General features: G+C 40.4%; 1 protein-coding gene across 4 annotated transcripts; it reads right to left on the bottom strand.

Moving 5' to 3' along the window:
* Positions 1-18: 18 nt before the first annotated feature.
* On the bottom strand, positions 19-17,284 carry ZNF197 (zinc finger protein 197). Of its 4 annotated transcripts, none has more exons than XM_027958081.3 (6): positions 17,160-17,284; positions 11,749-12,226; positions 10,394-10,556; positions 9,936-10,027; positions 9,527-9,653; positions 19-3,061 (listed from the first exon to the last, which is right to left on the bottom strand). In XM_027958081.3, exons 2-6 carry the CDS (start codon positions 12,145-12,147, stop codon positions 717-719), a joined length of 3,126 nt encoding a protein of 1,041 aa, XP_027813882.2. In that variant the 5' UTR covers positions 12,148-12,226; positions 17,160-17,284; the 3' UTR covers positions 19-716. The 4 variants fall into 4 exon arrangements, with proteins under 4 accessions (XP_027813882.2, XP_042092483.1, XP_042092484.1 ...); XM_042236549.2 differs by lacking the exon at positions 17,160-17,284 and adding an exon at positions 14,878-16,252; XM_042236550.2 differs by lacking the exon at positions 17,160-17,284 and adding an exon at positions 10,679-10,811 and having other exon boundaries at positions 11,749-11,846.
* Between the last annotated feature and the right edge of the window lie 5,439 nt (positions 17,285-22,723).

Below are 22,723 nucleotides of genomic sequence, written 5' to 3'. Positions count from 1 at the left end.
AAACACTACATTATGCCATTTTCCAGATTTTGACCATATCTTTTATCCAATTTTATTGATAATTAAATTATCTAATAAAGTACTGTCACATGATCCTTTTACTAAATGCTCAAAACAATTCTATGAAGTAGGGGTTATGCCAGTATTTGACTGACAGAGAAACTGAGACTTAGAGACTGACTTATCACAGAGCTCATAAGTGAAAGAGCCAGAATCCAAACCTAGGTTTTCAGATTCCAAATCCAGTGTACTTAAATTGTCCTCAAAGAGCAGTCCTGCCCACCCAACTTCATGTTTTGTATGTCTTAATCACACTGTCTGTACAGACATTCTCTAGCAGTGATACTATCTTTAAGATGTACCATATATACGTATCTTTTCAAAACATACACTTTTTAATACAAAGATATTTTTGCTATCATTTACAATATCTTCATTATATCTTATAAATCATAATTCAGTTTCTTCAGAATCTTTAAGTGCTTCAAAGTCCTTTTCTAGGTTCATAAGAAATGATTTGGAACAGAGTATCTTTTAACTAGAATTTGCCTTATGTTTTTGTAGTCTTGAAAGTCTAGATTAACTTTCTGCCTCATGCAACACACTTGTCTACAAAAGGGTCAATCATGACTTTTTTTTCCTTATAAAAACCATATGCTTCCATTTATCCAACAGTCACTTACAGAGGCAGGGATGCTATTCCATTTTACACAATACTAGATTTTCTGAATCTTGATCTTGGACTCACTGGCATTTTGGACCCAAGAGAATTTGGACCCAAGAGAATAGGACCCAAAATCCTCCAAAGAATGGATTTTTTGTTGAAGATGAAGGTTTGAAGTCTGAGAGAATTCTTTTTCAGACTCATCACATTCACAGTTTTTTTCATCTGTATGAATTTTCTGATGCACAGTTAGGTTTTTTCTTTGCCTAAAAACTTTACTACAGTCATTACACCCATATGGTTTCTCTCCTGTGTGGATTCTCTGGTGGCCAACTAAATTCCTCTTAGAAGTAAAAGATTTTCTACACTTTTCACATTCATATGGTTTTTCCCCAGTATGCATTCTCTGATGTACAACAAGGTTTTTGTTCTGACTAAAGTCTTTTCCACACTCACTACATTTATAAGGTTTTTCTCCAGTATGGATTCTTTGATGTACCATAAGATTTCTACTAGAGGTAAGCACTTTTCTACATATATGACATTCATAGGTTTTTTCTCCACTGTGAATTCTCTGATGCTCAATAAGATTTCTATTGTAAGTAAAGCCCTTCCCACACTCATTACATGCATAAGGCTTCTCACCAGTGTGGATTCTCTGATGGGCTATAAGGTTTGAACGGTAACTGAAGACTTTCCCACAGTCATTACATTTGTAAGATTTTTCCCTTGTGTGAATCCTCTGATGTCCAATGAGGCTTTTCTTCAGAATGAAGCATTTGCCACACTCATTACACTCATACGGTTTCTCACCACTGTGGATTCTCTTATGTTCAATGAGGTTTCTGTTAGAACTGAAAGCTCTTCCACATTCACTGCATTCAAAGGGCTTTTCCCCGGTGTGGATTCTCCGATGTACGAGCAGGCTTGAATTGTAACTGAAAGCCTTCCCACAATCCTCACATTTGTAGGCCTTTTCTTGTGTATGGAGCTTCTGATGGACCATGAAACTTTTGCTCATAATGAAGGTTTTCCCACACTCTCGACATTCATAGGGCTTCTCCCCATTGTGGAGTCTCTCGTGGTCAATGAGGTTTCTGTTAGAACCAAAGACTTTGCCACAGTCTTTACATTCATAGAGATTCTCTCCAGTGTGGAACCTCTGATGTAAAATGAGGCTCTTTTTCAAAATGAAAACCTTCCCACATTCACTACATTCATAGGGCTTCTCCCCATTGTGGAGTCTCTGATGGTCAAAAAGGTAAGCACTCTGAGTGAAGGCTTTCCCACATTCAGTACATTTATAAGGCTTCTCTCTGCTATGCATCCTCTTATGGTCAATGAGACTTGACTTCGAAGTGAAAATCTTCCCACATTTTTTACAACCAAAAGTCTTCTTTTCTGTGTGAACTCTCTGGTGTAGGAGGAGGCTTTTGCTTCGAATGAAAACTTTTCCACATTCTTTACATTTATATGGGTTCTCTGTACTGTGGAGCCGCTGATGGTCAACCAGGTAAGTGGTCTGGGCAAAAGTTTTTCCACATTCATCACATTTATAGGGTTTTTCCCCAGAGTGGATTCTCTGGTGTAGAATGAGGCTCTTCTTCAGAATGAAAGCTTTCTGACACTTGTTACATTTATAAGGTTCTTCTCCTTTGTGGAGCCTCTGGTGGTCAATGAGGTAAGCATTCTGAGAAAAAACTTTGCCACACTCATTACATTTATAAGGTCTCTCCCCAGAATGGCGTCTTAGATGTATAATAAGGCCTGAGTGCCTATAGAAGCCCTTTCCACACTCCTTACATTTATAAGGTTTCTCCCCAGTGTGGATTCTCTGATGGTTTAGAAGGTAAGCACTCTGAGAGAAGGCTTTCCCACATTCATTACATTTATAAGGTTTCTCACCAGAATGGTTTCGTAAATGCATTAGAAGGCTTGAGCGCTGAATAAAGCCTTTTCCACACTCCTTACATTTATGAGGTTTCTCCCCAGTGTGGATCCTCCGATGATTTATAAGATGGGAGATTTTATTGAAATGTTTACAACATATATCACATTTATACAGCTTCTTTCCTTCAGCACCTATTAAACTTTCAGAAAAAGCTGAATCTGAAGCCAAGCTTTCTTCAAATTCCTTCCACTTTTGGCCTCGTTTTTCTGGTGGAGTCCTTTTTTTCTTGTCTCGTTCACACAGGGAACCTTTCTTCAGTGTATCTCTTTCCTTTGCTTCATTTCCCCACTGACTTGAAAAAACTTGCCATTCACACTCTTCCTCAAAGTCAAGAAGCTGCGGAACACCTCCTTGAAATCTTTTTGATATTCCTCTCTGAGAATCTGCTCTTTGAGATATGTTCAACTTGGATGTCACCTCCTCATTCTCGGTCATGGTCTCCCATTCTGATAAAAGAAATTAAAGATGCAAATATTACCATATCCCTGTGTCAGCAACAACAAGATCTTCAAAAGACTTTAAAACAACTAGAAGGATACTTTTACATAAACACGAAAAAGAAAAGCTTTTCATTAAAAGGGAGTACAAAGCAGAATGCTACACTGACAGAATGTTATAAATGGATTAACACAGAATTCATTCTGAGATACTTCTAAGCTCGTTGCCTTCAGGGAGCAGATGGAAACATAGAAAGGATGTTGAATAAACAGATGCAAGAAGAACTAGAGAAGGATCTTAATACAGGTGGTTCATATATAAGCTCATGAAGCTGGATGGGGCTTATAAAGAACTATCTTTTTTTTTCTTCTTCTTCATGCTAAGAAGATGGGAACTCTCAAAGAAAGAAAATATACCTAAAAACTCTGAAGGCGATCTTTAACTTTTGAAGAATCAAGTGCATCCTCAACATTTTTTAATTACTTGAAAGTAATTAATCTACAGAAAAAAATCTATTAAAAAGCAACGTAACACTTCGAATTCTTCTTTTAAAATTGAGAAATGGAAAATTTAAAATTAATTTCACAAAAATATCAGGTCTACATTAGACTCCATCATGTAGTTATATATAATAAAAGCTGAATGAAAAGAAAAAATATAGAGACATTAAAAACTATGAAAACATCTATAAAATAATGAGGCTAAACTAGTTAACCTCTTTATGACTCTAATATTCTCAAATATTTAAAAATATGAAATGATGTATATTTTAAATGTTTTGGAAACTCATTTTCACCATCCAAATGTGAGAAAAATTATGAACTAGTTTCCCAAATTATCTAATAAATAAAATCATATAAATAATAATAACATTATCTTCTATTTGAGTATAAAAACAGTATTCTTCTACCTAAATACAGAGAAAATACATAGGAAAGGAGTGTTAACAGACTGGTTTTACAATTTAAGCAGAATGCTAGTTGAAAAAAAAGTTTTCTTTCTTTAAGGAAGTAGAAGCATTTTAAGAAATAGAAGTGTTGCAAGTGGTTAAACAGAAATGGAAAATGGTTAAGAAATAAAGGATTCATATATATACTAGCTAATTAGCTGAATAAATGAAATTTTAGTATAGAAATCAGACTATGTGTGGGCCTAATGAGCTCTAAGGGACTTGGGAAAAAAATATCAGAATCATAGAGGGAGCTGATTATTTTCTTCAATCTTTGGTTAAGCAGGCAACCCTACCTCCAATCCTCCCCAGTCCTCTAATCCATGTCCACTCCATTGCTAATTATCTTTCCAATATGTATATTTGATCATATCACTCACCTGCTCAAAACAAACAATGCTTCATTGCCTATAGGATAATGCACAAATGACAAGAACAGCCCAAGAGATGCTATCCTCCACTATCTGCTACTTTTCTGGCTTCACTTCTTATTAGTACCCTTTATGCCTATAGACTCTAGGCATGGAAAACTATGTACAGATGCCCAAACATGTCATGTTTTTGCTTGCTTCCCTATCACCGCCCATGCCCCTTTCTCTTCCTGAATTTGCTCTTCCTCTTCCCAATTTGCTACCTGCCCAAACTTACAGGCTTAAAAACTAAGGACAAAAGTCACCCCCACTGGAATTACCACTGATCTTACAGGAAAAAAAAAAGTTTAAGGGAATACCATGAATGATTCTGTGCCAACTGAACAACTTCTTAAGATGGAATGGTCAAAAAAAAAAAGAAATGGCCAAATTTCTAGAAAGACACAATGTACTAAAATTGACTCGGGATGACACAGAAAATCTGAATAGTTCCATAATAAGCAATGAAATAGAACCAGTAGACAAAAAACTACCTACAAAGAAAAGCCCAGACCCAAACTGTTTCACTGATGAATTCTACCAAACATTAAAAGAATGAATACCAATTCTTCACACACTTTTCTAATAAACAAAAAAGGTGTAAACACTTCTCAACTAATTCTATGAGGCCAGTATTACCTACATACTAAAAGCAGACAAAGATATTACAAAAAACAGACAAAACTACAAACACCCATATCTTTATGAATAGATACATAAGAATCCTCAACAGGGGTTTCCCGGTGGTTCAGTAGTAAAGAATCTGCCTGCCAATACAACAGATATGGGTTCAATCCCTGGTCTGAGAAGATACCACATGCCACAGAAAAACTAAGCCATAGCTACTGAATCCGTGTTCTAGAGTCCAGGAGCCGCAACAACTGAAGCCTGCATACCCTAGATCCTGTGCTTTGCAACAAGAGAAGCCACCACCATAAGAAGCCCGTGTACTGTAACTAGAGAGTAGTTCCTGCTCGCCACAACTAGAAAAGAGCCCACACAGCAATGAGGAACCAGCACAGCCAAATAAGCAAATTAAAGGGAAAAAAAAAAAAAGACTCTCACCAAATATTAGCTGACTCCAGCAATACATAAAAAGAATTCTACACCATGACCAAGTGGGATTTATCACAGGAAAGCAAATATTTGTATAACATCAGATAATCAATTAATATAATACATCATTGTGCTTAGCACCAAAGAATTGATGCTTTTGAACTGTGGTGTTGGAGAAGACTTTTGAGAATCCCTTGGACTGCAAAGAGATCCAACCAGTCCATCCTCAAGGAGATCAGTCCTGAGTGTTCACTGGAAGGGCTGATGCTAAAGCTGAAACTCCAATACGTTGGCCACCTGATGCGAAGAACTGACTCATTGGAAAAGACCCTGATGCTGGGAAAGATTGAAGGCGAGAGGAGAAGGGGATGACAGAGGAGATGGTTGGATGGCATCACCAACTCAATGGACATGAGTCTGGGTAAACTCCAGAAGTTGGTGATGGACAGGGAGGCCTGGCGTGACGCAGTCTATGGGGTCGCAATGAGTTGGACACAACTGAGTGACTGAACTGAACTGAACTGAAAGAAGCAACCAAAAAACTACCCGAACTAAGTAGGTTCAGCAAGGTTGTAGGATAAACATTAATATACAAAAGCAGTGTATTTCTGTACCGTAGCACCGAACAATCAAAAAAGAAAATTAAGAAATCATATTAATAGCATCTGGGATTTCATGGCAGTCCAGTAGTTAGGATTTGGTGTTTTCACTTCTGGGGCTCAGGTTCAACCTCTGGTTGGGGAACTAAGATCCCACAAGTGGTATAGCCCCTTCCCCACAAAAACAGTCACTTCCCTCTGTAAATCTTTCTCTAAACCACCCACCTCTCCTCCTACTCTCCCAGTTCTTTCATCATACCAAGCTCCTATGTGCTCCCACACTCATGCATACTTTTATTATATAGCATTTGTTACACTGTATTGTACTTATTTTTGTAAATGTCAATTCAACTCGAATGTACTTTAAGGCAGGGATTAAGCTTGATGTGTGAGATACTTAATATTTCTTGAATAACTGCCTTTAAATTCTATTTCAATCTCTTAAATGAACATTTATAATTCTTTTATATATTGAAGAAGTATGTGCAAGCTATCTGGGAGTCTGCTCTTTTTTTAAAAAGTCATTTTTTGGCTTTGCTGGGTCTTCACTGCTGCTTGGGCTTTTCTCAAGCTGTAGCAAGCAGGGGCTGCTCTGTTTGCAGTGTGTGGGCTTCTCTTGTTGCAGAACACAGGCTCTAGGGCCTGCGGGCTTCAGTAGCTATGGCTCCCAGGCTCCAGAGCACAGGCTCAATAGTGAAGGCTCACTGCCTTAACTGCTCGGCAGCATATGAGACCTTCCCAGACCAGGAATCAAACCCACGTCTGCTGTGTTGGCAGATGGATCCTTTACCACAGAGCCAACAGGGAAGCCCTGAAGTCTGCTTTTCTACCAGCTTATCAATGCACAGAAACTGAGTACACAAAACTGTCAGATTTGATAGTGTCACAGTCTACTCCCAGGTCAGAACACCATGGGCTACGGAGTACTTTATCTGAGGAAATCTGGTTGTTCCCAAATTTTAATCATTGTCAATTTTTTTGCTGGGACTGTCTTCAGACATATTACTTATTTTCCCTCTTTCTGAACCATTTCCTTAAGGTATCCTCCTCAAATCAGAACTACTAGGTCAAAGAACATAAGTACTTCGGTATCTGCTTGCTCAAAGCCCCAACAACACTGCAGTTAGAGCATATCTTACTTATTAAAGTTGATTCAAACTTCTTTTTCCTCAAAGAGCTAGAATAAATAAGGAATTCTATTTTATTATTTTTTAAGTTTAACCTTTATTTAGACCAATCTGGAATTTATTTTGGCTTACAGCATAAGCTATGGATCCATGGTGAGTGTTTCTCATAAAATTAATTAACCCATTCAAACATGTTTTAAAATTTCTAAAAAGAAAGATGGGTTATATGGTAAATCGCATTAGAACTACTGAAAATCACTTGGATTAAACAAAAAAGTGAGCAAACAAATTTGATTCCTGGGTCATTCTGCATAAATATAAAAATAAAACAAAGAAAATATCTGAATAAAATACATGTGATTTAAAAAATAGTATTTTTATGGAGAAAGACACCATAAAGGAAAATATCGCTGTTTGAAAGATCTTGTAAGACTTAAACTCATAACAAGCACAGAAAGGCAAACAAATGTGAAAATGCACAACATGTGACAAAGGGTTACCAGTTCTAATGAACAAAAATATGTAGAAAGGATGTGAATAAACATAAAATAACAACAAACATAACAGTACTAATAATCAAAGAAATGGAAAAAAAAAACCCAAAGGATAGGATTGTTCATCTAGCTAGCGAAGATTTAAAAGTGACCAAATCACAAGCACATACAGGGGAAACAGGCCCTCTTGGGCTCTTTGTGTGGATGTATAAATTGGTACGTCATTGATAGAAAGCAGTTTAGGAATATATATCAAAATATCAAATCTACAAAATATTTGACCATCACACCACAGCTGAGATACTAACAGACATACTAAAAGACATATCCTCATAAATGTAAAAATATACAGTATAAATTACTATGAACAATAAAAAAATTTACTAAGGTTGCTAAGTACAAAATTAACACAAAAAAATTAAATATTTTCATATATGCAAACTGATCAATTAGAAAATATCAGAAAAGATTCCTATTCCAAAGAGTCAATGTAACCAGAATTATGTAAGATCTACCTGAAGGCACTTTTAAAACAGGCCTGAAACAGACAAAGGCAACATGAACAAATGTAATGATATATAATGTTCTTGAATAAAAATTCAGTATCATAAAGCTGCCAAATGTAAAGAATGATACTTAGACAATGAAATACAAAGCTACCTCCTTCATGGCGTTTTCTTACTCCCAGGAATGATGCTGGTTGCTCTGTCCTCTCCATTTCCATCTCAAGAGACTTATGCCACTCTAATTCCAATTATTTCACTCTGCCTTGCTTATTCTTTCTGTATTCATCTCCCAAATCATGCTACTTAAGGGAAGAATCACATCATTCCCATAATTGCCGATTACATAGCAGCATGTACATGTTTAAATGTTTGTTACAAACATAAATGGCTAACAGGTTTTTAAAAAATACTCTTGTTACTAATCAAAGAAATGCACTTCAGAATATATATTGTAACTTAAAAAACTATATAAACAACAATTTGAAAGAGTGGGTCTACTCAGCATCAATGAAGGCAGAGCCAAAGGAGTGGCTCTTGGGTACAGCTGGTAAGAGCAGAGAGGACTGACATCAATATGGAAAGCAATTTAGAAGTAGGAAGCAAGAGCCTTAAAATAATTAATTTAGGCCTAGTGATTCTACTTCTAAAAAATAATGAGAATTAAAAATAAAAAGAAACATTAGGCATAGAGAAAGATTATTATTACAGTAATTATCTAAAATACAGAAATGGCTAACTGACACAAATTATCCAGCCAATACAGATAATGTTTGCAAAGAATGTGTGATAATACGAGTTGAGGTAAATGCAAAGAAAGCACGCTATAAAACTACATATTCACAGACACACACTCTCAAAACAATGTATAAAAAAAAAAAAAACCTCTCCAATACATAGAAAAAGCCAAAAAGGTAAAATATCAAAATTTTGAGGGTAGTTGTTTGTAAAAAGTCAGTTAAAAATTTTTTTTCCTTCAAGTATTTTTCAAAATAAGTATGCTACACTATGTTCGTAATTAGCGTAGCAAATTGGAGAAGGAAATGGCAGCCCACTCCAGTGTTCTTGCCTGGAGAATCCCAGGGACAGAGTAGCCTGGTGGGCTGCCGTCTCTGGGGTCGCACAGAGTCGGACACGACTGAAGCGACTTAGCAGCAGCAGCAGCAGCAGCATAGCAAAAAGTTCCACAAAAGCTGGGACTTCCCTGGTGGTCCAATGGTTAAGAATCTGCACTTACACTGCAGGGAGTCATAGAGGTGTAAAAAGAAAAAAAAAGAAAAAGAAACAAAAGCTGATGAAGTAAAGGTACAAATTATGGGAAGAAAGGGTCCTTACCTAAGGAAGTCACATTCCCGTAATTCTCCAGCATCACATCCCAGTACAAGGCCCTCTGAACTGGGCTCAAACATGCCCATTCTTCTGAAGTGAAGCATACTGACACCTCCTCAAACATCACCAATTCCTGAAATGACAGGTATGTGTGAGATTATCCATGCCCAGGAAGCTCCCCTACTGAAGGGTTCCTTTCACTTTTGGGGAAGAGACATGTTATGAGGGCATGAGGTGGGATAGCAGAGAGACAACAGGAGATCCCACATGAACTCTGCCTTTCAATAGCAGGGACCTTGATTCAAAGATGGGAGCTGACTGAACACCCAAGCACTAGGATGAGCGAGTGTACGTTTGAGCCACAATTAGGCAGTGCAGATAGGGCCTTAGGAAGAAAAGAGGTAGCAAATTTTACCTGGGGCTGGGCTGTCAAAAGCATGAGAGCCATTAATTGGTTTCTGGGGTTCTCTTCCTGGGAAAGGGCAGAAGCTTCAGGGGCAGGAGAATCTGAAGAAGAAAAAGCTACATATGAGATAACTGTCATTACTGTCCAAATCCAGTAAGTTTATCTTCTATAAAATAGGAGTTCAGAAAGACACATAACTACCAGAACTAGACAATAATGGCTAGAAAATGACACACAAATCTTTTCTGACCCGCATGTGCGGGGCTGGAAAAGTGCAAAAATTAGTAATAAGAATGGATAAAGGGTTAGAGGGACCCAAGCAATGACACGAGGGAGAAAAGAAAAGAGTTTGGTATCCTAAGGGACTCACAGAACTGCAGAAGAGGAAGTAGCTATCTGGGAGTAGGGAGGTGAGACCCAGCAAGAGTCCTGAGGATGTCCAAAGCCAGACCCACAGAGTAAGTTACCATGTTGAGGATCCTGGAGCAAGCCAAACACCACTGGGTCAGTAAGAGAATTTGAGCGAATTTCAGCTGATATGTGGCTGCCAGTGGGTGCATGAGGAAGTTCTATTCCTGGAGTACTCAGACCCTCCTGGAAAGTGTCTTGGTCCTGGACAAAGGCTGGAACCTGGGAACAAGCAGAATGCAATAAGCTGACTCTTCCTGTACCTCCAGCAAATGAACTCACCTAACCACCATGGACCTCTTTCTGCCCATGTAGTCTAGAACTGTGAGATGAGAGTGACCCACCTCAAGTATGGAGCATCAAAACAGCAGGAAAGCTTTGCCTTGAGAACAATGGAGCTGCCCTCTAGCCCCACTCATGGTACTGGTGACCTTTCCCAGAGGAGACTGAACAGAACGGTAGAAACAGAAGCCAGACCTGGGTGTGGGTTAAGGAGGGAATGGGAAGTAACAAGCAATTAAGAGCTTCAGACTTAATCTACAAGTCTTCAGCTTCAGGTTTAATCTAAAACACTGGGTTCTACTTATTCACAACTTTTCTCATCCCCTCCTGCTCCAACAGAAGGAACACTAGAAGTCTAGACATCTGGTTTTGCTGCTAACTAGATGTCTCACAAAGGCAATGCAGTGAACATTTTCCTGCCTCCATTTTTCATCCCTTGAATGAGAACAATGGCTTAGTGATTAGTAATGAAAAACACAGCTCTAAAATTCTTCATTTTCATAATTAAAACAAACAAACAAGCCCATCCTTGATATCCCTCCCAAATTATATTTCAGACTTTTCATATAGAAATGTTTCTAGTGGGCTCCAGATCGAAAGAAAGAGAGCTGACACATACTAGAAACCATGTTAAGATCCCAATTTAATAGCCAAGGATATAAAATCTGATCAGAGGCAAATATCTCAACCCAATCTCTTGTCTCACACAGTCCCCAGCAGAGGAACACAGAGTGGTCTTTCCAGATCTAGAAAGCTTCATTCTTGCTCTCCACAACTTTTCATACTCCAGGTTTACAACACCAATCCAAACAGACTTTACAAACAATATACTTGCTTCTGTTTAGAGGAGCTCTTAGGAACATTATGCCTTCAGATTCTTGAATCAAACTCAGAATTAGCAAGCATCACCCAGGGAGACAAAGCAGAGTCAATGCTCTGTGTTGATTCTGAATTGGTCCAAAGATCCCAACCATAAATCCATTTCTCCAGACAGATATTCTATGGTCTGAAGAGCTCATGAACCTGTTTTAATTAGCATAAGGGTTGCTGCTGTGTTACTGTTAATGAAAATCACAGGATCATTTTCTATCCCAGCCTGTCCTGGGCCTACTCCCCACTTTCCCTTTCTCACTTTTAATGTTGGTCCATCAAGGTCTTTCTGCAGCTCTTCTACCAGGGCCACGGCCTCCTCACCACTCCCAGGCCGATGGATCTGCACCCAGGTCCGTATCTCTCCAGGGAGGATGCTCAGGAATTGCTCCAGCACCAGCAGCTCCAGGATCTGGGCCTTGGTGCGTGCTTCCGGCCTCAGCCACCGGCGACAGAGCTCCCGGAGCCGGCTCAGTGCCTCCTGGGGTCCAGATGTCTCATGATAACGTAACTGTCTAAAGTGCAGGTGGGAGGTCTCCCAAACAGTGGAGCTACTCCCTTGGAAGCTGGTTCCCCACTTCCAGGTATCATCCTTCCCTTTAACAAGGCCCTCTTGTCGCAGAGCACTGTGGGCCCAATTTTCTCTTGTCATTGTTGCCATTTAAGACAGGCTCCTCTCCAGGGTCCCTCAATCCTTGTTTCACTTCTTCCTTAGAGCTTGAGAATATCATCTATAAGATCTAAAGAAATCATTGTTAAAGTTAACCCAGAGACACAATCAGATTTTCCGCACCCCAATTAGCCCCCAGTAATGAAGAAACCTTGCTGAATGCAGAGTTCTAAATTCTGGGCAGTTTCTTCTTTGACAGAAGCCCCAGCCCAAGGCTCTAGGGACATTAATATTCATGTTATCCAGACCATTGCTGATATCAAAAACATGAAATTCCTTTTTTTTTTCCTTCCCACGAGGCATGTGGAATCTGAGTTCTGCAACAAGGGACTGAACTTGCACCCCCTGAATTGGAAGCCCAGAGTCTTAACAACGGGATCACCATGGAAGTCCAATATTAAATATCCTTTAATCATTATTCTTAAGAGTGTATCAATCCATTCATACTTAAGTAATCCACTGCTGTTGGACATTTAATTATTTATAATTTTCTCCTATTACAAATTAAGCTACAATGACCATCTTTGCTAAAGAATTTTTGGTTACATTTCTACTTATTTCTTCAGGAAAAATCCCCAGAAAAGAAATTGTTTAGCAGAAAGGTAGGAATAGTCTACACTTTTAAGGCTGTAACAGTTACATCACTATCAGTGACATATCTGAATGCCCCATTAATTTTATTTAACATGCGGACCCTTAAAAAGTTCATGCTTATAACAGAGCAGAGGAGAGCAAAATAAAATATAATCCCAATACAAAGTACAAGTACAATTAACAGGAGGATAAACAAGCACAGTAAAAATTCATGGAGGTAATTTTGGGTTGGGCTTTAAAGATAAAATAAAAAGATCACTGGAATATTAGGAAAGCTATTCCAGGAAGAAACTGTAATTTCTAAAGCAAGGGAGCTCTGTTAGAAATGTTCTGGGCAAATCAGAGAAAGGAAGAAAACTTTGAGGTAAGGTTGTAGAACTAGAGTGAAGTGGTAGGTAAACAGAAGCAAATTCTAAAGGCTACTAAGAGGCAGCAAGAGGTACCCCAAGTAGCCAGAGTGGCACTGCCATGCCCATTCCACAGGAACTACACTCAGTATCTCAGCATCAAGCCACCATGGACTTAACCTGTGTCTGTGAGCATCTGTGCTTTATCCAGTTTTCCTTTGTACATCTGTTAGCAAGATGTGTCCTAAGGTAACTGCTCCTTTGATTTACATCATCTGAGCTCATGAAGGTTTCATAAGAACACTATTTTCAGATATTAGGGGAAACCTGTAGTCTAAGCAAATAAAGTTCTAAAGTATTAGTAGGGATAGAACACTTGAAAAAAGAAACTGAGCAGTTCTTTGGTCACTGATCTGGCGGTGATGGAAAGGAATTTTTAAAAACTATTTCTATCCCATGCTCACAGCTAGAAAGAGTACTGTCAAAATTCCAGTTCTTCTCAACCTTATCTACTGGGTCAATGCAATTCCAATAACTCACCAAGCTATTTTGTAGATATCAACAAACTGATTCTAAAGTTCACCTGGAGAAGCTACCCAGAATAACTAACACAATACTGAAGGACCTCTCCCTCAGTATCATGAAGTTGAGGGACTGACACTACCCAATACTACCCAGAGTTGAGGGACTGACACTACCTAACATCAAGACTTTCTAAAAAGTTACAGTCATGAAGGCAGTGCCGTATTGGCAAAGTGCAGACAAATCAATGAAACAGAATAGAATGTCCAGAAATAGACTCACATGAATAGAGTCAACTGATTTTTGATAGAATTAAGTTAATACGATGGAATAGATAGTCTTTTCAGCAAATGGTGCTGGTACAACCAGATAGGTCACATGCAAAAAAAAAAAAAATCAATCTAGACACAAACTTTACATATTTCATAAAAATTAACCCAAAATGGATCAGAGACCTAAATATAAAATACATAACTACAAAAATCCTGGACGATAACCTAGGAGAAAACCTAGATGACCTTGGGTATGGCGACAGCTTTTTAGATACATTCAAAAGGCATGATCCTTGAAAGAAATAGTAGGTAGACTTCATTAAAATTCAAAAATTCTGCTCTGGAAAAAGCAACGTCAAGAATGAGAAGACAACCCATAGACTGAAAGAAAATACTTGCAAAAGACACAAATACTTGATAAAAGCCTAATATCCTTCTTTTGTATATTTCATACAAAGAACTCTTAAAACTCAACAATTAAGAAAACAAACAACTCAATTAAAATATGCCCATGTGGGTTAGTCTGGTGATTTAGTGGTTAAGAATCCACCTGCTAATGCAGGGGACACAGGTTCAATTCTTGGTCCAGGAAGATACCATATGCTGAGGAGCAACTAAGCCCTAGCACCACAACTACAGAGGCCATGCACACAGAGCCCCTCCTCCACAACAAGAGAAGCAACCAAAATGAGAAGTCTGCATACCACAATGAAGAGTAGCTCTGACTTGCCTGAACTAGAGAAAGCCTGAGCACAGCAACAAAGACCCAGCACAGTCAAAAATAAATCAATCTTTTTTTTTTTAATGACCCAAAGGGGAATTCCCTGGCAGTCCAGCGATGAGGACTTGTAGCTTCCACTAAAGACCTAAACAAACACTTCGCCGAAGAAGATATACAGATTTCAAAAAACTGCATAAAAATATGCTCTGCATCATATATGTCATCAGGGAAATGCAAGTTAAAACGATGAAATACCATTACATACCTTTTAGAATGGCCAAAATCTAGAACACTGGCAACACCAAACGCAGGTGAAGATGTGGGACAACAGAAATTGTCATTCGTTGGTAGAAATGCAAAATAGTACAGCCACTATGGAAGACAGTTTGGCCCTTTCTTACAAAACTAAACATACTCTTACCATAAATTAGCAATTGTGCTCTTCAGTATTCATCCAAACGAACTGAAGACATATGTCCACACAAAAACCTGCACATGGATGTTTTAGCAGGTTTATTCATAACTGTCAACACCAAGAATCAACCAAGATATCCTTCAATGGGTAAACAGATAAACTGTGGTACATCCAGATAATAGAATATTATTCAGTGTTAAAAAGAAGCTATCAAGCCATGAAAAGATACAAAGGAAACATAAATGTATGTTACTCAGTGAAAGAAGCTAATCTCAAAGTCCAATATACTTTACAATTCCAACTACATGGCTTCTGGAAAAGGCAAAACTATGAGGGATTTTTTAATAGACCCACAGTTGGTATACACGTTAATTTCTACTGTACAGCAAAGTGATTCAATTATACATATACATTTTTTAATATTCTTTTCCATTAAGGTTTATCACAGGATATTGAATACAGTTCCCTAAATTATACAGTAGAACCTTGTTGTTTATCCATCCTATAAATACTAGTTTGCATCTGCTAACCCCAAACTCCCACTCTATCCCTCCAATGGTGGGGGATGTTGATACTGGAGGAGGCTATGCAAGTGTAGAGGCAGGGAACATATGAGAAGTTTCTGTATTTTCTGCTTAATTTTCCTATGGACCTAAAACTGTTCTAAAAAAATAGGGTCTACAAATAAAACTTGGGGGGAAAAGAGACTTCTAAATAATTTTCTACAGTAAATTATCAGAATTTTATTTACTCTTACTTTACAGAGATACAAATAAGAAATCCTTAAGCATATATTATGCTTGTTTCTCACAAAAGATTTGTAAGCACAGGTTAAAAAGAACGAAAGAAGTCTCAGAGGAGCTAAGCGATTCACTCAAGGCCACTCAACTAGTTCAGTTATGGGAGCAAATTCTGATCTCAGGGATTCTAACCCCAAAAGTACAAAATAACTGCATCTAACAAAAGACTTCTGAAACCCAAACAACTATTCTAAAGCAAAGGTTTCCAAACAACAGTTCATTAAAACAATAACCATACACAGTCACTCACAGGTTGATAATGACCTTTCTTGCAAAAGACAGCATTTACTCACATTTGTACTTAATGTGAAAATACATTCTCTGAGGCAATGGTGATATGCGTGGCCTGTTTGCTTCTTAAATACCATTACATTACAAAATTTTAAATGGGACTTGGTGTGGGGGGGATAAATTGGAAGACTGGGAATGACATATACACACTGCTGCTGCTGCTGCTGCTGCTAAGTCACTCCAGTCGTGTCCGACTCTGTGCGACCCCAGAGACTGCACCCCACCAGGTCCCCCGTCCCTGGAATTCTCCAGGGACAAGAACATTAGAGTGGGCTGCCATTTCCTTCTCCAGTGCATGACAGTGAAAAGTGAAAGTGAAGTCGCTCAGTCCTGTCCAACTCTTAGCAACCCCATGGACTGCAGCCTACCAGGCTCCTCCGTCCATAGGATTTTCCAGGCAAGAGTACTGGAGTGGGTTGCCACTGCCTTCTCCATATACACACTACTATATATGAAAAACATAACTATTAAAGACATACTGTATGGCAGAGGTAACTCTAGTCAATACTCTGTAACGGCCTATACAGGAAAAGAATCAAGAGTGGATGTATGTATAACAGACTCACTTGGCTGTACACCTAAAACTAACATAAAACTGAAAACCAAGTATACGCCAATAAAATTACAAAGAAAAATGGGAATCAATCCATCCTTCAAGGGAAAGAAAAAAAAAAAAAAGAATTCTGGGAGTCCCTGCTCCAGGGTAGTCTCAAGCTGTATCCAGCATCAGCCTCAGAGAAGACTGAGAAAAAAGCAGAAAGACGAGCTGAGAACCTGGCTACTCAGGTCACTCTTCTCAAAGGGGCAGCACATTCTATTGACAGCCAATCCACACACACACACACAGAGACAGAGGCGCTGTCTTCAGTATATTCCCCAAGCCGCAGCCTAGGCGTCCATCTCAACCAAGAGGTGGAGGGACCGCCCTGAGGGAGAGGAGCAGAGAGGGGCCGGCCAGGGCTGAGCTGCCCTGCAGAGCTCAAGCCGCAACCCGGGCCGCCCTCCGCGCTTGCCAACCCGACCCGAGCCCACCCCGCTCACCGGGGTCTCCCGCGGCGGCTCCGGCCTTGGGGACCACTATCTTGGCGCCGGGACGCCAGGAGATGACACGAAAACTGGACGCGACGGCACCTGAAGCCCAGAATAATGGCTGACCCGGGGGTATCGAGACATCCGGTGGTTCACCCCACCTCCCAGTTTCGGCTCTCTAGGAAACGACATCTCTATGGTTCCTAGCTTTCCCAGCGGTGGCAGAAAAGGGGGAGCTCCTGGGCTCATTCCTCTCAAGGAAAGAACAGGTGTGGCTGTATTCCAGAACCCAAGGATGCAGCGGTGAATCACGTGGCCCAGGCCCCCAGGACTAGTGTCACCTCCCGAAAAGAATTGGACCTTTCTGTTTTAATTTGAATTGCAGCTGAGCTTTATAGAGTAATTTCTCGAACGTCTGAATGTCTTCGTGAGTGAAATATCCAGTCTATTTGTGAACCAGAGCAGTTCTCACCATAAATAACATACGTTACAACTGACTTCCTTGTGTATTGGCTTGATGTTGTTCAGTTGCTAAGTCGCGTCCAACTCTTTCTGATAGCATGAACGACCCTCTGTTAGGGGAAGCACACTGATTGAAACCACCCACCCTGGCCAGGCACCATAGTAACCATTTGCATGAGTTGTTTTATGACAGGAGATCTTGATAAGGAATAGGGAACTAATAAGCCACCACCAACCAGAAGAGTTCAGGAAAGGTCGAAAAGAGACACCGCGTGTCCGTCCACTTCCCAGAATCCCTCTCACAAGCATCCATCTTGGCTGAGCGATGCATTTCGCCACCAGGAAAGACTTAATTAGAATGATTGGTCAAAGACCACCTTGAAACTAACTCCAACACCAGAAAACCTGAAATTGTGAGCCACGTGGCAGAGCAGTTCTGGGTTTCCTTACCTAACTGCTCTCCACCCGGGTGCCCTTTCCCAATAAAATCTCTTTCTTTGTCAGCAGATGTGTCTCCTCGGACAATTCATTTCGGAGTGTTAGACAAGAGCCCAGTTTCAGGCCCTGGAAGGGGTCCGCCTTCCTGCAACACCTGTCCCTCACTATCTCCAGGATTCATTGAGTCAGTGATGCCATCCAAGTATCTCATCCTTTGTTGTCCCATCTCCTCATGCCATCAATCTTTCCCAGCATTAGAGTCTTTTCCAATGAGTTGGCTCTTCACAACCGGTGGCCAAAATATTGGAGCTCTTGCCCAAATGATGAGATAATGGAGCTCTGGTGTTAAACATAAATCAAGCTGAAATGAGGAGGAAGGGACACTGCCTCCCTGGAATGAGAACGTCTTTGCAGTTGTCCACCATCCTGAGTAAATTCAGTTCAGTTCAGTAGCTCAGTCATGTCCGACTCTTTGCGACCCCATGAATCGCAAAACGCCAGGCCTCCCTGTCCATCACCAACTCCTGCAGTTCACTCAGACTCATGTCCATCAAGTCAGCGATGCCATCCAGCCATCTCATCCTCTGTTGTCTCCTCCTCCTCCTGCCCCCAATCCCTCTCAGCATCAAAGTCTTTTCCAGTGAGTCAACTCTTCCCATGAGGTGGCCAAAGTACTGGACTTTCAGCTTTAGCATCATTCCCTCTAAAGAAATCCCAGGGCTGATCTCCTTCAGAAAGGACTGGTTGGATCTCCTTTGGTATCTCTAATTTTCTTGAAGAGATTTCTAGTCTTTTCCATTCTGTTGTTTTCCATGAACAGTATGAAAAGGCAAAATGATAGGATACTGAAAGAGGAACTCCCCAGGTCAGTAGGTGCCCAGTATGCTACTGGAGATCAGTGGACAAGTAACTCCAGAAAGAATGAAGGGATGGAGCCAAAGCAAAAACAATACCCAGCTGATGGATGTGACTGGTGATAGAAGCAAGGTCTGATGCTGTAAAGAGCAATATTGCATAGGAACCTGGAATGTCAGGTCCATGAATCAAGGCAAATTGGAAGTGGTCAAACAAGAGATGGCAAGAGTGAACATCAACATTCTAGGAATCAGCGAACTAAAATGGACTGGAATGGGTGAATTTAACTCAGATGACCATTATATCTACTACTGTGGGCAGGAATCCCTCAGAAGAAATGGAGTAGCCATCATGGTCAACAAAAGAGTCCAAAATGCAGTACTTGGATGCAATCTCAAAAACGACAGAATGATCTCTGTTCATCTCCAAGGCAAACCATTCAATATCGTGGTAATCCAAGTCTATGCCCCAACCAGTAACGCTGAAGAAGCTGAAGTCAAACGGTTCTATGAAGACCAAGGGAACATTTCATGCAAAAATGGGCTCAATAATGGACAGAAATGGTATGGACCTAACAGAAGCAGAAGATATTAAGAAGAGGTGGCAAGAATACACAGAAGAACTGTACAAAAAAGATCTTCACGACCCAGATAATCACGATGGTGTGATCGCTCATCTAGAACCAGACATTCTGGAATGTGAAGTCAAGTGGGCCTCAGAAAGCATCGCTACGAACAAAGCTAGTGGAGGTGATGGAATTCCAGTTGAGCTGTTTCAAATCCTGAAAGATGATGCTGTGAAAGTGCTGCACGCAATATGCCAGCAAATTTGGAAAACTCAGCAGTGGCCACAGGACTGGAAAAGGTCAGTTTTCATTCCAATCCCAAAGAAAGGCAATGCCAAAGAATGCTCAAACTACTTCACAGTTGCACTCATCTCACTTGCTAGTAAAGTAATGCTCAAAATTCTCCAAGCCAGGCTTCAGCAATATGTGAACTGTGAACTTCCTGATGTTCAAGCTGGTTTTAGAAAAGGCAGAGGAACCAGAGATCAAATTGCCAACATCCGCTGGATCATCGAAAAAGCAAGAGAGCTCCAGAAAAACATCTCTTTCTGCTTTATTGACTATGCCAAAGCCTTTGACTGTGTGGATCACAATAAACTGTGGAAAATTCTGAAAGAGATGGGAATACCAGACCACCTGACCTGCCTCTTGAGAAATCTGTATGCAGGTCAGAAAGCAACAGTTAGAACAGGACATAGAACAACAGACTGGTTCCAAATAGGAAAAGGAGTACGTCAAGGCTGTATGTTGTCACCCTGCTTATTTAACTTATATGCAGAGTACATCATGAGAAACGCTGGGCTGGAAGAAGCACAAGCTGGAATCAAGATTGCCGGGAGAAATATCAATAACCTCAGATATGCAGATGACACCATCCTTATAGCAGAAAGCGAAGAGGAAATAAAAAGCCTCTTGATCAAAGTGAAAGTGGAGAGTGAAAAAGTTGGCTTAAACTCAACATTCAGAAAACGAAGATCATGGCATCCGGTCCCATCACTTCATGGGAAATAGATGGGGAAACAGTGGAAACAGTGTCAGACTTTATTTTGAGGGGCTCCAAAATCACTGCAGACGGTGATTGCAGCCATGAAATTAAAAGACACTTACTCCTTCCAAGAAAAGTTATGACCAACCTAGATAGCATATTCAAAAGCAGAGACATTACTTTGCCGACTAAGGTCTGTCTAGTCAAGGCTATGGTTTTTCCTGTGGTCATGTATGGATGTGAGAGTTGCACTGGAAGAAGGCTGAGCACTGAAGAACTGATGCTTTTGAACTGTGGTGTTGGAGAAGACTCTTGAGAGTCCCTTGGACTGCAAGGAGATCCAACCAGTCCATTCTGAAGGAGATCGGCCCTTTGATTTCTTTGGAGGGAATGATGCTAAAGCTGAAACTCCAGTACTTTGGCCACCTCATGCGAAGAGTTGACTCATTGGAAAAGACTTTGATGCTGAGAGGGATTGGGGGCAGGAGGAGGAGGGGATGACAGAGGATGAGATGGCTGGATGGCATCGCTGACTTGATGGACATGAGTCTGAGAGAACTACGGGAGTTGGTGATGTACAGGGAGGCCTGGCATTTTGCGATTCATGGGGTCGCAAAGAGTCGGACATGACTGAGTGACTGAACTGAACTGAACTGAACTGATGAAGACCTACAAGACCTTTTAGAACTAACACCCAAAAAAGATGTCCTTTTCATTATAGGGGACTGGAATGCAAAAGTAGGAAGTCAAGAAACACCTGGAGTAACAGGTAAATTTGGCCTTAGAATGTGGAATGAAGCGGGGCAAAGACTAATAGAGTTTTGCCAAGAAAATGCATTGGTCATAGCAAACACCCTCTTCCAACAACACAAGAGAAGACTCTACACATGGACATCGCCAGATGCTCAACACCGAAATCAGATTGACTATATTCTTTGCAGCCAAAGATGGAGAAGCTCTAAAGAGTCAGCAAAAACAAGACCAGGAGCTGACTGTGGCTCAGATCATGAACTCCTTATTACCAAATTCAGACTTAAATTGAAGAAAGTAGGGAAAACCACTAGACCATTCAGGTATGACCTAAATCAAATCCCTTAAGATTATACAGTGGAAGTGAGAAATAGATTTAAGGGCCTAGATCTGATAGATAGAGTGCCTGATGAACTATGGAATGAGGTTCATGATATTGTACAGGAGACAGGGATCAAGACCATCCCCATGGAAAAGAAATGCAAAAAAGCAAAATGGCTGTCTGAGGAGGCCTTACAAATAGCTGTGAAAAGAAGAGAAGTGAAATGAGTAAAGATAGGTCTGTGTAAAGGGTACTGGAACTCTGCTTCTCTGATACCTAAATCTTTTAAGTTTGGACTCCTGGAATTGTCACCCTCTATATAAGATGACAGAAAGAGGCTCCAAAAGGGTATTGCAAAAGAGGGAAATGTCACATCCTTGGACCCACAAGAGTCTTTAGGATGGATTACCAAGTGAGGGTCCTTACCTTTGTGCAGCAAAGAATTCAATAGCAAGTCAGAGAAAAGTGAAAGTGTTTTTAGAGCAATTCACACTCCACAGGCCCAATGTGAACTATCTCAAAAAGTGAGAGCAGCACCAGAGCATGAGGTTGTAGTCTTCATGGGCTATGTAATTTAATATGCTAACATATGGGAGGAATATTACTAGTTCCAGGAATATTGCTATTTCAGGAAGAGGGGGTATTTCCCAGGAGTTGGACCACTGTCCACTTTCTGGCCTTTGATGGTCCGTCATGGCCAAGGAGTGATTTTTGGTATTACAAAAAAGATATAATGAACTATAGGTCCATGACCAGACTTCTCAAAACAACCTTGATTTCAGCTGGTTCCAGTCAGTCTTTATCAAATCCCAGCAACTGCACCCCCATCTTCATTTATCCAGCATTGGTTCCTGCCTCTTTGTCTCCTGTCTCAAGGGCAAAAGCCACGACTGTTGCAGGAAGGCGGACCCCTTCCAGGGCCTGAAACTGGGCTCTTGTCTAACACTCCGAAATGAATTGTCCGAGGAGACACATCTGCTGACAAAGCAAGAGATTTTATTGGGAAAGGGCACCCAGGTGGAGAGCAGTAGGGTAAGGGAACCCAGGAGAACTGCTCTGCCGTATGGCTTGCAGTCTTGGGTTTTCTGGTGATGGGATTAGTTTCCAGGTGGTCTTTGGCCAATCATTCTAATTCAGAGTCTTTCCTGGTGGCGCACAAATTGCTCAGCCAAGATGGATGCTAGTGAGAGGGATTCCGG

The sequence above is a fragment of the Ovis aries genome, chromosome 19 (assembly GCF_016772045.2).
Source record: "Ovis aries strain OAR_USU_Benz2616 breed Rambouillet chromosome 19, ARS-UI_Ramb_v3.0, whole genome shotgun sequence".
Taxonomy (NCBI): Eukaryota; Metazoa; Chordata; class Mammalia; order Artiodactyla; family Bovidae; genus Ovis; species Ovis aries.
The sequence above is the reverse complement of the archived record's forward strand: the minus strand, read 5'-3'. Positions and strand labels throughout refer to the sequence as shown.